At 41.9% G+C, this 15135-nt stretch overlaps 1 protein-coding gene across 2 annotated transcripts in view; it reads left to right on the forward strand.

Annotated features, from left to right (window-relative positions):
• Window positions 1–15135, forward strand: part of LOC147748974 (uncharacterized) — a 737146-nt gene that overhangs the window by 334292 nt on the left and 387719 nt on the right. For both annotated transcript variants that reach the window (XM_086964737.1, XM_086964747.1), the window contains 2 exons: window positions 10018–10087; window positions 11039–11121. In XM_086964737.1, coding sequence (XP_086820863.1) covers window positions 10018–10087; window positions 11039–11121 — 153 coding nt within the window. The remainder of the gene's footprint in view (window positions 1–10017; window positions 10088–11038; window positions 11122–15135) is intronic.

The raw sequence follows: 15135 nt of genomic DNA on the forward strand, positions 1-15135 counted from the left end.
AATATACCAATGATTTTACGCTTCAGTGTTCATAATATTCCTCATAACATGAACTAATAGCTTTATCAAACATAAATCAAGATAGGTTTTACTTAAAAAAAGACTTAGCGCCGAGAAACTAGAATTGCTAAGTCCTACCTGTAGAGTACGACCTACTCTACTACCTTGAAGGACGAGACGCCCCCTAAATGGCTCTTCCAACCGATAACCTGGGACTCACAGCAAGCAGGATAAAGACACGCCCCTTGGAAACGATCCTCAAGGCCACCGATGGAATCCTTCTTCGAAAAACAGCTGGAACTCTGCAGAAGGGAGAGGGAGCAAGAAGAGAACACTGCCACTCCCCAGACGATTCCAGAATAGTGAGCACAGAAGATAGGGCGTGGTCGCGTAAGCTAACGTGCTTACGGCGCCCGCGTATGCGACCGGGCTACCAAACCTCACGCATTACGCGTGAGCATGCCAAACCTCACGCATCACGCGTGAGCATGCGAAACCTCACGCATTAGGCGGAAACACAGCAAACAGCAGCCAAAAGACCTGGAAACCTGCACAAACCTATAAACAGGGATGCAACTTGACAGCACAAGCAGGTTTGAAGCACATCAGCCACCAACGCCCTCCCAAAGAGGATTGATGCATTTTGCCACAAGGGCAACTCCGAATGCAGAGTGGGGCGGGCCCTAGACCACAAGCCACCCTAGCCCTGACAGTACTCCCCCCTCCCAAGAGTGGTCTAGGGCCCGGCTTCAAAGGGTGGAGGAGGTGGAAACGGCGTATCAAGCGTGGGGCATGAACATTTGCAGCCGGTTCCCAGGAATCATTCTCAGCACCGTATCCCTTCCAGGAGACAAGATACCACAACCTGGAACCCCGACGTCTAGAATCCAAAATGTCTCGCACCTCATACTCCCAGTTACCATGAACTAAGATCGGAGCTGGACGGGGAGCCAGATTCTGATTAGCAGGTTTAAGCAGGGAAGTATGAAACACTGGATGAATTCTCAGAGACCTAGGCAACAACAATTTGAATGTCACAGGGTTCACCTGTCGAAGAACCGGGTAAGGACCAATGTACTTAGGTTGAAACATACTTTTGTGTTTGAAGTTCAAGTTCTTGGTAGACAACCAAACTTTATCTCCAGGGGCATACACAGGACCTGAACGATGTTTTTTGTCATACTGCTCTTTGTATTTCTTCTTGCTGTGCAACAAGCGATCCTGAATTTGACGGTGAATAGTTTGCATGTGTTGTACAGAGTCTCTAACTGCTGGTACACCACCCTCATCTTTAGCCATAGTCAATGGTATGGTGTTAGGTTCATAGCCATAAAGTGCCTGAAACGGAGAGGAACCGGTTGAGGAATGTGGTGAAGTGTTATACGCAAATTCAGCAATCCAAAGTAAATCCAACCAAGATTTCTTAGAGTCCGTAACATAACACCTCAAGTATTGCTTCAAAGTTTGGTTCAGTCTTTCAGTCTGCCCATCAGTTTGGGGGTGATAACTAGTGGACATATTGGAGGTGATGTGTAGATCTTTGCACCATTGCTGCCAGAACTTGGAAGAGAATTGAGACCCTCGATCCGAAAGCAATACTGAAGGCAGTCCATGTAAGCGCACCACATGTCGCAGAAATATTTGTGCTAACTGTGCCGCAGTGGGTAGCTGTTTACAAGGGATGAAATGAGCATATTTGGTCAAACTGTCCACAACCACTAGAATCACAGTATGATGTTGAATTGGTGGTAGATCAGTAATGAAGTCCAAAGAAATATGTTTCCATGGTTCAGTTGGTGTTGGTAGAACCTGTAGAAAACCTTTAGGCTTAGTGTGATCGGATTTAAATCTTGCACAGACCTCACAATCATTAGCCATTTTCAGCACATCCTTTTGCAGCGTTGGCCACCAAAACATCTTTTGTATTTTCTCCACAGTCTTCCGAGGGCCTGGGTGCCCGGCCATAGGATGTGAATGTAACCAGTTAAACACAGTTTCTTGTAATTGCAAAGAGGGCAGATAAACTTGTTTTCCATGGAAAGGTATCCCTTCTTTGATGGTTTGGTTAGCATTGGAGTTCAGCCATGATTTTCACAGAGAAGAAGGAAAACTTTCATGAATATTCTCCAAAAATTGGTCTGCCGAAAGTACATTAATTACTTTGCCTGGATCGATTATTGGTTGAGGAGTTCCTTCAAAGCGATGCAAAGAAGAGTCTTTTCTGGACAGGGCATCAGCTTTCTTGTTGTCTTGGCCTGGACGGAAGGTGATTATAAAGTCATATTCGGCAAAAAACATCATCCACCTGAGTTGTCTCGGGGTCAACATTCTGGCTGAGCTCATAAACTGTAAATTTCTATGATCAGTGTACACGGTTACAGTAAATTTCGCTCCCATTATGTAATGCCTCCATTCTTTAAAGGCTTCTAGAATAGCTAATAGTTCTTTTTCAGCTATTACATAGTTTTGCTCTGCGGGATTTAGTTTTCGAGACATGTAGGCAACTGGATGCATTTGTCCTGTAGTGTGGTGCCTTTGAGAGAGGATGGCTGCTATAGCTACATCAGAGGCGTCAGCTTCAATGATAAAGGGCTCCCCTACATTGGGATGCATGAGAACTGGAGCTTCAGTAAAGGCTTTTTTTAACTTCTGGAATGCAAGTTCAGCTTCTGTGGACCATTCAAAGTTCACCTTCTTTCTTAACAATCGTGTGATGGGAGCCACTACAGCAGAAAAGTGATCAATGAAGCGGCGATAAAAGTTTGCAAATCCCAAAAAGCACTGAATGTCTCGAACAGAAGTCGGAGTGGGCCAATCAGCAACAGCCTTGATCTTTCTGTCTGTCATTTTCATGCCAGTTGGAGTGAGGAGGACTCCTAGAAATTCAACCTCATGAACATGGAAATCACATTTAGATAATTTGCAGTACAAATTATGAGATTGCAGGGTGCTTAAAACCTTTTTGACGTGACCTTCATGTTCAATTTCCGAATCTGAATAGATCAAAATATCGTCTATATAGACAATAACAAAGAGATCTAGAAACTCTTTCAAGGCATCATTCAAAAAAAACTGAAAAGCAGCTGGTGCATTGCACAACCCGAATGGCATCACCAAGTACTCAAACAATCCATATCGGGTTTTGAAAGCAGTCTTCCATTCATCCCCTTGCCTGATACGAACCAAATGGTAGGCTCCTCTGAGGTCCAACTTAGTGTAGATTTTTGCCTTTTTAACTTGGTCCAATAGAACAGGGATGAGAGGCAATGGGTACTTATTTTTGACTGTGATTTTGTTCAACGCCCTATAATCGATGCAAGTCCTCAATTCTCCATTAGCTTTCGGAATGAAAAATAAAGGAGATGCTGCCGGAGACTTGGAGGGGCGGATGAATCCGTTCTCTAGATATTGATCGAGATATTGTCTTAGGTGTTGATTCTCTTTTTCAGATAAAGCATAAATGCGACAATTTGGTACACTAGATCCAGGTACAAGATCGATTTGACAGTCATAGCTTCGATGAGGAGGAAGGATGGCTGCCTTAACTTCACTGAAAACTTCTGCGAAGTCCTTGTAAACTTTTGGTAACAATGTTTCTTTTTCCTCAGCTGTGGCCAATTGACTCAAAATTGGTTTTGAGGTGTTGAGGCAAGACGAATGACAAAAATCAGACAGGAAAACCAGTTCTCTCTTTCGCCAATCTATGGTTGGATTGTGTAAGCAAAGCCAAGGCATTCCTAAAATGAAACCATACTGAGGTGCTTGGATCACATCAAATTGAAGCTCTTCCTTATGTACCTGTTGCTTAGCATCTTCGCAGAACAGAGCAACTTTAGATGTTTGCATGGTTACTGGACCTCCAGCTAGAATTTTTCCATCCACAGCTTGCACTATTTCTGGAGTCTCTTTTTGTTCACAGATGATTCCTAAACGTTGGGCTGTTTCCAAATCTACGAAATTTCCTGTAGCTCCAGAATCGACTAAAACTTCCATTTGGCATGTTTCATGAATTAACCTGATTTGTACAGCTAACCTGAAATGAGCTTTGTAATTAGAAACACATGAGTTCACAGAAGGGAAGGCAATAGTACCCAAGAGATCTCCCTTCAAACATCTTGGGTCAGTTAGTTTTCCGATTTTGGATCTGTTTTTTCCAGAGCAGCTGATTTACTAGAATTAGGAAATTTTCCCTTTGGCTTAGTTAAACAGTCCTTCACGAAGTGACCTTTTCGACCACAATAAAGACATTGTCCATTCTTTCGACGATTGTCCTTCTCCTCTTTTGACAATGGTTGTCTTAAAGTTCCTATTTCCATTGGCTCTGAACCAGTTTCTGAATTCGCAAATTGAGGCCTGGATTTAGCTTCTGATCTCCAGTTTGGCTTATCAGTTCTTTTTTTATCTGACCTCCGTTCAGAGAGTCTATGGTCTAATCGCAGCGTTAGATTAATCAACTCAGAGCAAATTACAGGTTGAGGATCAATTTGTGCCAGAACATCCTTCAGGTCATCTTTTAAACCTTGATAAAAGAGGGCTGCTCTTTTTTCCTCTGGCCAAGAAGTTTCAGCGATTAATCTGTTGAAATGAGACAGATAAGAAACAAGATCCCTATTGCCTTGTTTCAATTGAAGTAGTTCTCGATCAGCTGACAGAGTAACAGTTCTGCAATCAAAAACTTTTTCAAATTCCTCCACAAATCGTTTCCAGTTGTAGAGCAAAGTGTCATCTTGTCTGACCAAAGGAACTGCCCAGTTTGCGGCATCTCCGGTCAAGTATGAAATTAAAAACGCAATTTTAGATTGTGGGGTTGGGAACGCAGTTGGTCTACAAGCAAAATGTAACTCGATCTGAGTCAAAAAGATTTGCACCTTGGAGGGGTCCCCAGAAAAACGTTCAGGAGCTGCCAAAGGAATTTGAGGGGGCACAGTAACAGCTATATTTGTATTACCCCTACTAGCACCAGTTTCTTGAACCTCTTCCGGAAGAGGAGTATTCTGTAATTGAATATTTTCTACCTTAGCTGCTAACAAAGCAGTTACATCCATAGTTTCTTTTAAATCTGCTTGTATACGCATGATTGCGGACATTAAATCATTGATGGTGGTCATTATGACTTCACGTTCAGACCAGGAGGAAAAAATAATTCGTGGGCTCACTATTCTGTCAAGGCGACGCTTTCCTCAGGATCTGTCGTGAAGTTATAAGGACCCACCTCTCGATACCTCCAATTCCGAATGTAATTACTACACAGAATCTTGGAGTGATCAAGCGGGGGGGAAAAGGGAATTAGGAAGGGGACAGCAGGGAAGGAGATCTGGAAAGGAAAGGTTAGTAGCAAAACATTCCGTAAATCAAAGTTGACCATAAAACCTAGAGCCAACACTGAATTCCAATGCAGAACCCTGTTGCTTAATCACAGACTCTGAAGATTCATTAAGCTTCAATAAAATAAATACTAAATCTTTTATAGCATCCTTTTCACCATATTGTTATTCTCTTGTGAATAGCGACCAAAACATCCTTATCACAATTCTGTTATTCTCTTGTGAATTGAGACCAATTCACCTTAAGCAAAAACAAACTAACTCCTTAGTAAATAACCTCTTTACCAAAGTTTTGTGAAATAATCCAGAGCACAAATCACACTGCTATCTTAGTCTTCAATTATAACAAAGCTTTTCTTGACCTTTTCTCCCAAAAGACATTTCAAAGAAAGAGTTGCGCAAAAACAAACTGTTGAAGAAATGAATGCATGCTCTTTTACATACTTTGCACCTTTAAGTTAAACATCTCTCGCCAGCAACAAGATGTAAACGCAGTTTTCAAAGTGCAAAAATATACCAATGATTTTACGCTTCAGTGTTCATAATATTCCTCATAACATGAACTAATAGCTTTATCAAACATAAATCAAGATAGGTTTTACTTAAAAAAAGACTTAGCGCCGAGAAACTAGAATTGCTAAGTCCTACCTGTAGAGTACGACCTACTCTACTACCTTGAAGGACGAGACGCCCCCTAAATGGCTCTTCCAACCGATAACCTGGGACTCACAGCAAGCAGGATAAAGACACGCCCCTTGGAAACGATCCTCAAGGCCACCGATGGAATCCTTCTTCGAAAAACAGCTGGAACTCTGCAGAAGGGAGAGGGAGCAAGAAGAGAACACTGCCACTCCCCAGACGATTCCAGAATAGTGAGCACAGAAGATAGGGCGTGGTCGCGTAAGCTAACGTGCTTACGGCGCCCGCGTATGCGACCGGGCTACCAAACCTCACGCATTACGCGTGAGCATGCCAAACCTCACGCATCACGCGTGAGCATGCGAAACCTCACGCATTAGGCGGAAACACAGCAAACAGCAGCCAAAAGACCTGGAAACCTGCACAAACCTATAAACAGGGATGCAACTTGACAGCACAAGCAGGTTTGAAGCACATCAGCCACCAACGCCCTCCCAAAGAGGATTGATGCATTTTGCCACAAGGGCAACTCCGAATGCAGAGTGGGGCGGGCCCTAGACCACAAGCCACCCTAGCCCTGACAGGGGCCAACTATCCCTTTTTTTTACCACCGTAAGTCCCACACAGCAGAATTGCTGGCTTCTTATATCAGGCCCGCCCTCTCCCTTCACTGTGCAAAGTGCCTCCTAGCCCATTGTAAGTTGGGGGATTAAGTCCTCTTGAATCCTGAGGATCCCTGTGGGCCAACTAAGCCACCAGGTAACTCCAGCAAGCTCCACAGAGCTGCTTAGCAGAGAGGTGGTCCGAGGCCATGCCCCTTTTTACACCTCTCTGCTGCGGTGTCGCTGTGTGTGGATGATGTGCTGATTTTCTCAGGGGCCTATGGGAGTCACTGGGAAAGTTCCTGCCTATCCTTGACTTTCAGGCATTCTCTGGACTGTGATTAAATAGGAGAAAGTCCCTGCTGTTTCTGCTCACAGCGGGACTCTGGGCTGTGGCCTCTAATGGGAGCTGAACAGATTTGCAATTTTGGGATTGTTTGTTCACTCAAGGAAGGATCAAATGCAATATAACATGAGCTGATATCTGACTCTGAAATCCTCTGTTACGCTGCCGTTCTTACTCATGGGCAGGATTGTAATCTCTAAGAGGGTGCTTCTCTCACACTGTCTTCATAACATACAGCCTGCCTGGATAATTAGGAAGCTGAACACCATATTCACTTCCTTGGTATGGGTGAATGCCCATAGTAGAGTAGCCAGGAGGACAAATTAGAAGGAAAGAGGTTTGAAGGTGCCGCATTTGGGATTTTTTTACTTTGCAGCAATGATGCAGAATCTGGCGGAAGGCTGGTGGAGGGAGACAATTGGGGAAAAAAGATTACTGGTACAATGTATGTGTGCAGAGAGCATAGCGGTGTTATTAATGGAAGGAACCGGGGTGTCGACGGATCAGCCAGATGTGGTCAGGCAGACGGCTCTAGAGTGGCAAAAGCTGGTTAACCTAGTGCTTCGTAGGGCCCCCTTTCTCAAGGAGTTACCAGTATGTATACGTGCCCCTCTTCAACACATGGAGGCCAACATGACATATCTGGTGTGGCGAGTGGATGGCTGTAATACCTGGGGGGACTTTTACCCTAATGAAATCTTTATCTCCCTTGAGGATGCCCAGACCGAGTTCAGTATGGGACCTGGTCCCTTTTTAAAGTATGCTGGCTTGGAAGAGTTTGCTAGGGAGACATTGACTTTCCCAGTAGCTCCTCCTGTGCCTGGTACTCTGGGAGTGATGTTGATTTATGGGACAGAGAGACACCTAACGTCTGTTACATAAAGCCATAGGGGCGGATCTGGCCCACGGAATCCTGTAGGCTCGAGAAGCTTGGGATATGGAGTGCCATTGACGGATGAGGATTGGGCAAGGGTGTGCACAATGAACCAAAAAGTTTCTAGCAATGTGCGGTTCAAGCTTGTCCACTTTAATTTTATTCATCGCACTTGTATGATTTCCTGAGAACTTAGCTTTTTCTATTCTGACCAAGCTTCTTCAATGTAACTGATTGCACCTGATTCTATGCACATTGTGGATTGCTCAAGAACTGCAATTCCCTATTATTCCAATGCCATGCATTGCTTTACAAGTTAACTAAGATTCTCCTGTGTACTGTACTATACCTTGTGTGATGTGACGGGATTTGTTCAAAAGAATGCCTTGAAGGTATCGGTTCGCTGACTTCCTTGTGCACCTAAGTTTCAACATGATGTTTAAATCATGTTGATGTGTTTAATTAAAAATAAAAGTTTTAAAAAAGTTATTGGCAAACAAAAAATGATTTTTTTGTGGAAAAGCAGACCCAACTATAACTACCGAATAGCAACCACCACTCGGTAAATATAGATATATAGCTATTTATAGATGTAGAGAGTGTAGAGGTAGAGGTAGAGTGAGAGATAGATATAGATGGAGTGAGAGATATATAGATAGAGATATAGATAGAGATGGAGTTGTATAGAGAGCTAGATAGAGATCGGTGGAGATATACAGAGATCGGGAAAGAGTGATCGATAGAGAGAGAAAGAGATATAGTGATATACATATCGAGATATATAGATCGAGATATAGAGATACAGAGAGAGATGGAGGGATAGCGGGGTAGAGAGATAACGGGGTAGAGAGATAGCGGGGTAGAGCGACAGCAGGAGGAAGCTAGAGGGAGAGCTAGAGAGGGATAGAAAGATAGCGGGGGAGAGAGAGAGAGAGGTATGCAGATATAGATAGAGATGGAGTTATATAGAAACATAGAGAGAGAGTGATGGTGAAAGATGTAGATTATACATACAGAGACAGATAAAGATACAGAGATATAGCGATACAGAGAGAGAGAGAGAGAGAGAGACGCAGAGGGATAGAGATACAGAGAGAGAGAGAGAGGGATATACAGAGATATATAAATATAAATATAAATATATATATATATATATATATATATATATATATATGAGAGAGAGAGATTTATAATATTTTGTCTAAAACGTAGACTTACAGGGAGCGTAAATTACATACTTATTTTTGGCTCGTTCCAATTGGTAGACTGTTTATTTGCATGCACTGCAACGCTGGATTACAGTGCAACATGTCAGTGGGCCGAAATATCTGTTTTTAACACTGAAGACTATTACATACCTCCTCCTACAATGGTTTGAAAGGATGACGTGTCTTGTGCACCCGCTGAACCTTCTGTGGTCATTGATAAGTCTGAGTATCTGAAAGGGGGAAAGACGAATTAGCCCTGTGTTAGTTACACTGTGCAACTATGGTTCATGGTATATGCAGTAGAACAAACCAATGTTTGTAACTGAAGAGAGATTGAGCTATAAATAGGTTCCCAACGTCTTGATTAAAGAATGTTGTCTGTAGTCCATAGCAGAGGAAGTTTAGGGGTGTTTCACATGTCATAAATTTAACATAAATTGTGCACATTTTTAGGATTCCTTATGCAATAATTAGGGTACCTGATCACTTGCAAATAATGCATATCTGAATGAACCCTACTTCTCATGCACTGGTGTTGATTACCAAGTGCTGGTTGAATTGCAGGGCATCAATTATGGTGGAACGCCACACCACAATAGTGGTATGTTTGACCACTTGGAAGGAGGAGTGCGGTGATATGTTGCAGTAAGTCTAAGGTGCAGGGACCCCTGGTGCCCAGTTAGTATTTAAAGGTACACTGTCTAAGGCGTTCATCAAGCACAAAGTATATTGATAATTTACTGTTGCGCCATTGAGTGTAGCATTGTCACTTTGATCCAGCCCGCTATGATCAGTAAATGTCATGTGTTTAAAGACCTTCATAACAACCCCTTATGAAATCAGCAGTTCAGTCGGTGTGACCTGCAAACAACACTTGTGAGTGGTTGTATTTAAGAATAAAGAACAGAATAAAATTGGTAAACAAGAAAAAATAATGTGGCACTTCACAAGAATGGTTTTCTATAAACGTATGATTATTCATTTGTTGCCAAGCTAACCTTTTCCTTGGATTTCTGTTTTATAGAGCCAGTGTTTTTCACAACACATTTCAGTCCAAGCAAGAGCGAAAACTGTTCTCTTCCGAATTGTCAAAAGTAAGAGGCTGTGGACCTATTTCTGTTTAACTGAACACCTGGTTCCCTTTTTTCTGATTATTTGGATAGATTACCTTTGACTTGTCTTGTATGCATGGACACTGCAGCGGATTAATCAATCAGAGTGTGTAAAGTGTGGCTACTCACCTGTGAGGGTCTCAAGGTGCTGTGGGATAGGGAACAAACCTGGGCTCCTATTGTGACTAACATTCATCTCCACATGGGCCTCACTTTACTTCCCATCACTCAAGGGCCCACCCAGTTCAGGTATTTAATCAGCCTGTATCTCCAGCCCACACCTAATTGACTAGAGAATGTTTGTTACTAGAATACAAATAGTGACTGTCAGTCTTGCACCTTACCAAAGGGCTGATCAATGTGTCCTTCAATGAAAATTCCCTTACAAGCTCTAGCATGCCATTCTTCTGCCACTCTCCCTTGGCCTTTTCTCTTGGCCATAAAGTGTTTAGACTTTACTAGTCACTATCTGTGGTGGAAATAATGCCAAACACTTTATTTAGATAAGAATTCAAGCATGAAAAAACCTAATCTCTAATTTTCAATATTTTATTGAGATGTAAAACCTGTATATTCTTTTTTTGTACTACATGGATCGTTGTCGCTTTGATTAAAGGAATCCTTTATTTTTAGCTCAATATGATGACCCTCATGAAACCTAAAGGAGTAACAATAGTCTTAAAATTAGAAAACATTAAAGAAAACCTGGTCTGTAAACAGTTTTTACTTTTGACAGTTATCTCTGTACATAGCACAAGATCATAGATTCATGAATTGGACACCAACCTAAAATTACATCTTTGTGCAGCTTTACGCTACTTGCACACCTACTGCACTTTTAAAGTTGACCGGATCACTTACATCTTTCGGTTAGCAGTCATATCCTTATGTTAAATTGGCCATCTTACTTTGTGTTCTTGTTTTCTTCATTAGTTCCAAAACGGAACAAAGGAAAAATAGTCCGACTGGTCGAGTATCACCTACCAGGAACACAAAACCTAACCCATTGAAACATGGTAAGTATGGATGGGTGTGAAAGCGCTAGAAATCCATTGAAGTCATTTAGTAGGGAATTTAACTCTCTTCTGTACAATAAATGTTTTACTTCTAAGAAATGTGCTATGCCTACCGAAGTCCATTAGATTTAATCTACCAAAATGGTCTATGGTCGATATGTTGGTATTGCACATTGACTGACTGCAGATAATTTTTACCTATCGTCGTAACATTATCGGGGTTACTAGTAATGGGGGTGGGTTCCAAGAGTTAGCATTTGGTACTGGACTTCTCAACATTAAGCATTAAAAACTGTTGGAGATGTGACTAACCATGGCAGAAGCCACTTCTTCATATACTGCACACCTATTTAAAATTCAAAAATAAATGCCGATTAAGTACTGGGAGTCCAAAAATGAGCACATTGCAATATAAATTCAGTAAAGTCTGGCCCCTTTCAAAAGGAAAACTTAACAGAAATTAGGACAGTGCATAAATAGAATTAAGCTCTTTTACAGAACAATTAATTTAATCTTGCAACACGACCTTAGTTTTTTTTTCTTTTTACAGCTGCATGTAAGAGGATCTCTTAACGCTGTGCTTTCTTTGGGTTGATATTCAACCTATTTTGCCTTTAAAGGCCTATCCAGTGCAGAGAAAAAACTGCTCTCTGTTCAGTCCTTCAGCACTAACAATCAAAAATAAGCATTCTAGAATCTTATTTTGTTTGATTGTCCCCCAGCATTTTGAGACATGTTATGGAATATTAGGTCTACATATAATGTTGAATAACTTCCACAATAAAAAGCTTATAGCAACCAGTCATATCTGTTGGATGATGCCATCAATTATGTCCTTTGAAATGTCAACAGTGATGTCATTTAACTTGTCATGAGTGATGTAATATGTAAGGTCCTAAGTAGTGCATGGTGAGGGCAGAAGTTCTACTCAGGTCAATAAGTTGAATTGATGAATTTCCTGGGTTTTTAAACTATAGTTTTTATATTATTAAAAGACTAAAATAAAACCTTATTATAAACTGTAGTTAATTCAGTGAAGCTTCGTTTAAAAAAAAAATCAGATGTCCCCATTTCCCTTACTGAACATAGCTGTAGGCCTTGAGTGGCATGGGTTTGGCCTTGGGGCCTCACTTGTGGGCAAAGCACTGCACCGAAAGCCTGAAAGGCATCCAACACACCATGGGAGGCCAACCACTCACGAACACCAACCACACATTTTTGTTGCTTTTGTTTTGTGATACTTCTGCAACGCTGCAGCTCACTCTTCACCCAAGTACCACGCGACCACGCAAGCCTCCCTTGTTGATGCGTGCGTGCCCCCGCTGTACCAATGCTCCCTCAACCATGAGGTACCACATGGTGTGTAGCACCCGATCCTGAGGCGCAATTTTGATTTTGACCCGTTGGGTTGGTGGGATCTCTGGTCTGAGACTGCCCCCCACAGAGGTCAGGGTGTAGGTGTACGCCTACCCTACCATCCTGTATTTTATTTTTGTTAGTAACTCGGGACACTGAGTTAAAGCATAAAAATGTGATCCACAGCATTTCTGTTAAAGTTGCTGCTTGCCATTCAGATTACACATGGCTGAAGGGACTGACGAGTGAATAAAAGTCCTCTATGCAAATCAGAATGCTTTTCATTTTAAATTTACAATAAAGCAGGAGTACAGGAAGACTCCCACTAGACCAACCCTCCAGGTATCACTATATATTGAAACTGAATTTTTCAAAAATGTCTGTACATATTTACACCAAATCGCTGAAAAGCATGCTTTCTGAATAAAGTTCTAGCTTAATACAAAACGTGGTCTGGTTTTTTTCGGTAATGTTTTGTGAACTGTTAACTAAAATTCCTATGAGATTTTACATGAGAAAAACATGCTTTGAGGCCACCTTCCCTGTCCTTTTTCTCAGCCACACACACACACATATATATTTATATATATTGCCACTTGTTCCTTTCAATTAAAAAGCGTCCTTGCAGCTCCTGCCTCGTCCCACCTCCAATTGTGGTTTGGCGTTTAACAGCAAACCGCAATGGAGAGTGGAAGGTAAGCGGCCGGCCAGCCCCGCGCCTGGTATCGTGAGGAGTTGGGGTGAGGACGAGGCAGGAGCTGCCAGCCATTGCTGCAGGAGATTTGTACTCATGGCTGAGAGGCATGTGTTCCTGAAAGAAGCCTGTCTATGGCGAATAAAATGCAGGACTTTGGATCCGGGCACTGCAAAAGCATTGCTAAGCAGTAGAGCGGATGGAGCACGGCAAGCCTCAATGGAGGGCTATTTTCAAGGTGAACTAAGAAAAGTATATGCCATCATTTGAAGAACTTGCACCATTTTGATTGTTTAGCGTGAAGATTATTCTTTATTTTATTTAATTTATTTCAAGGCAGTTTTTACTTTGTCTGCATCAAATAAAGTAAACTCTTTAACACAAAAAAACATAAAACTTACATCTGCACCCCCAGGCCCACTCCCTCAATTGGGTTCAGATTTACAACTTTACTTTTTGCCTTTGAGATTTTCTTTCTATTGAACTATAATTTACCAGTTTCGCCAAAGTGTGAGTAAAAAAGCCCATATTGTTAATGTACTCAAGGTTTTTAAAAAATGTATTGCATCTAGTCACAGAAAAATAAGTAACCTGAAACAATATTCACCCACATGAATAGAAGTACTAATTTAACATTCCTGCTCTTCCACTGATTGGTTTCTGCCTTCCCAAAGTTTGTGGGGGAAGGGATTCTCAACACTGAGATTTCGACCAGCATTTCAGGTGGGACTTTTAACCTTCATCACTGTAAGAGTATTGTAGTCTTTGGAACCTTTTTCATTTTAATCATAGTTTTATTTATAGTTCCTGGCTATTTCAAGTGTTCACTGTAAGGCAAATTGGAGTATCTCGACCATAGCTTCACAAATTATGTAGTATGCATATTCAGATTATCTGGAATGTATGTGCAAATGGAAACTAATCCTAATGCGATGATCTCCTGATACAGTTGGTTTGTACAGAGACGTTCTCCACCCCTTGTATTACAACTCTAGTAGTTTCCAAGGCAGCTGTTATCTGTGGCAGGTAATACCACAACACATCCAGAATGTATTTAGGTAATGGTAAACATAGAAATTAGGACGCTGCAAAAGCCATCATTCGGACCTGCTCCATAAAATGGTGCACATTAAAATGCACATTAAAATGCTCACCGTGCAGACTGGTACATTTGTGTTTATAACATTTACCAGGATAGGCCAGTCTGCTAAAGGTGTACGAGGAGTGTTCCCTTCATGATTCATAAAAGAATAAATCAAACAGTCATCACGTGGATACAGATTGATAAAGGCAGTAAAGTGCTGAAACGCGTCTCTGGGAGTGACCTAGTGTCATTTAAATAAAGAAAGGTGGCATACTCTCCATGGGGTGCAAGGACTCTTTTTAATTGAAAGGAGCAAGTGCCAAAATTAGGGCGCTGCCCGGTAGCGACCTACCTTGCACCACCTGAGGTTTGGCACTGACTGGCAAATTGCAATGGACTGTGATCTATACAAACACACACTGAAAAAAAAATGGTAATGTTGTAGTTATGTCGATGTCAGAGACAGCATTACCATTCTGAACTAGAAACCACATTACATCACACTTTACATGCTCTGTCATTTATTATGACGGCCCTCATGTCATCTCAAATTACATCACCGATGACATCACTGAGGTAGAAGAATAGTGCGAGCAGATGCTCTGGGTTGCAGGAAACATAGAAAAGGCATTCCATACAGTAGAGTGAGCTACGTCTTGGAAGTGCTAAGGGTTTTTGACATTTGCCCAAAATTCCATGACTGGATCCAAATGCTTTATGAGCCCATATGTCCAGATTAGGATTGGCTCACTCCGCTCTGAGGGCTGGGAATTAGAATGGGGCACCTGCCAGGGATGACCACTGTCGCCCTTATTGTTTGCCCTCTCAAGGGAATCCCTTTTAATCTGAGTTCACAAAGACATGATTCGGTGGTTCATAC

Source organism: Lissotriton vulgaris, chromosome 1_1, assembly GCF_964263255.1.
Source record: "Lissotriton vulgaris chromosome 1_1, aLisVul1.2, whole genome shotgun sequence".
NCBI lineage: Eukaryota > Metazoa > Chordata > Amphibia > Caudata > Salamandridae > Lissotriton > Lissotriton vulgaris.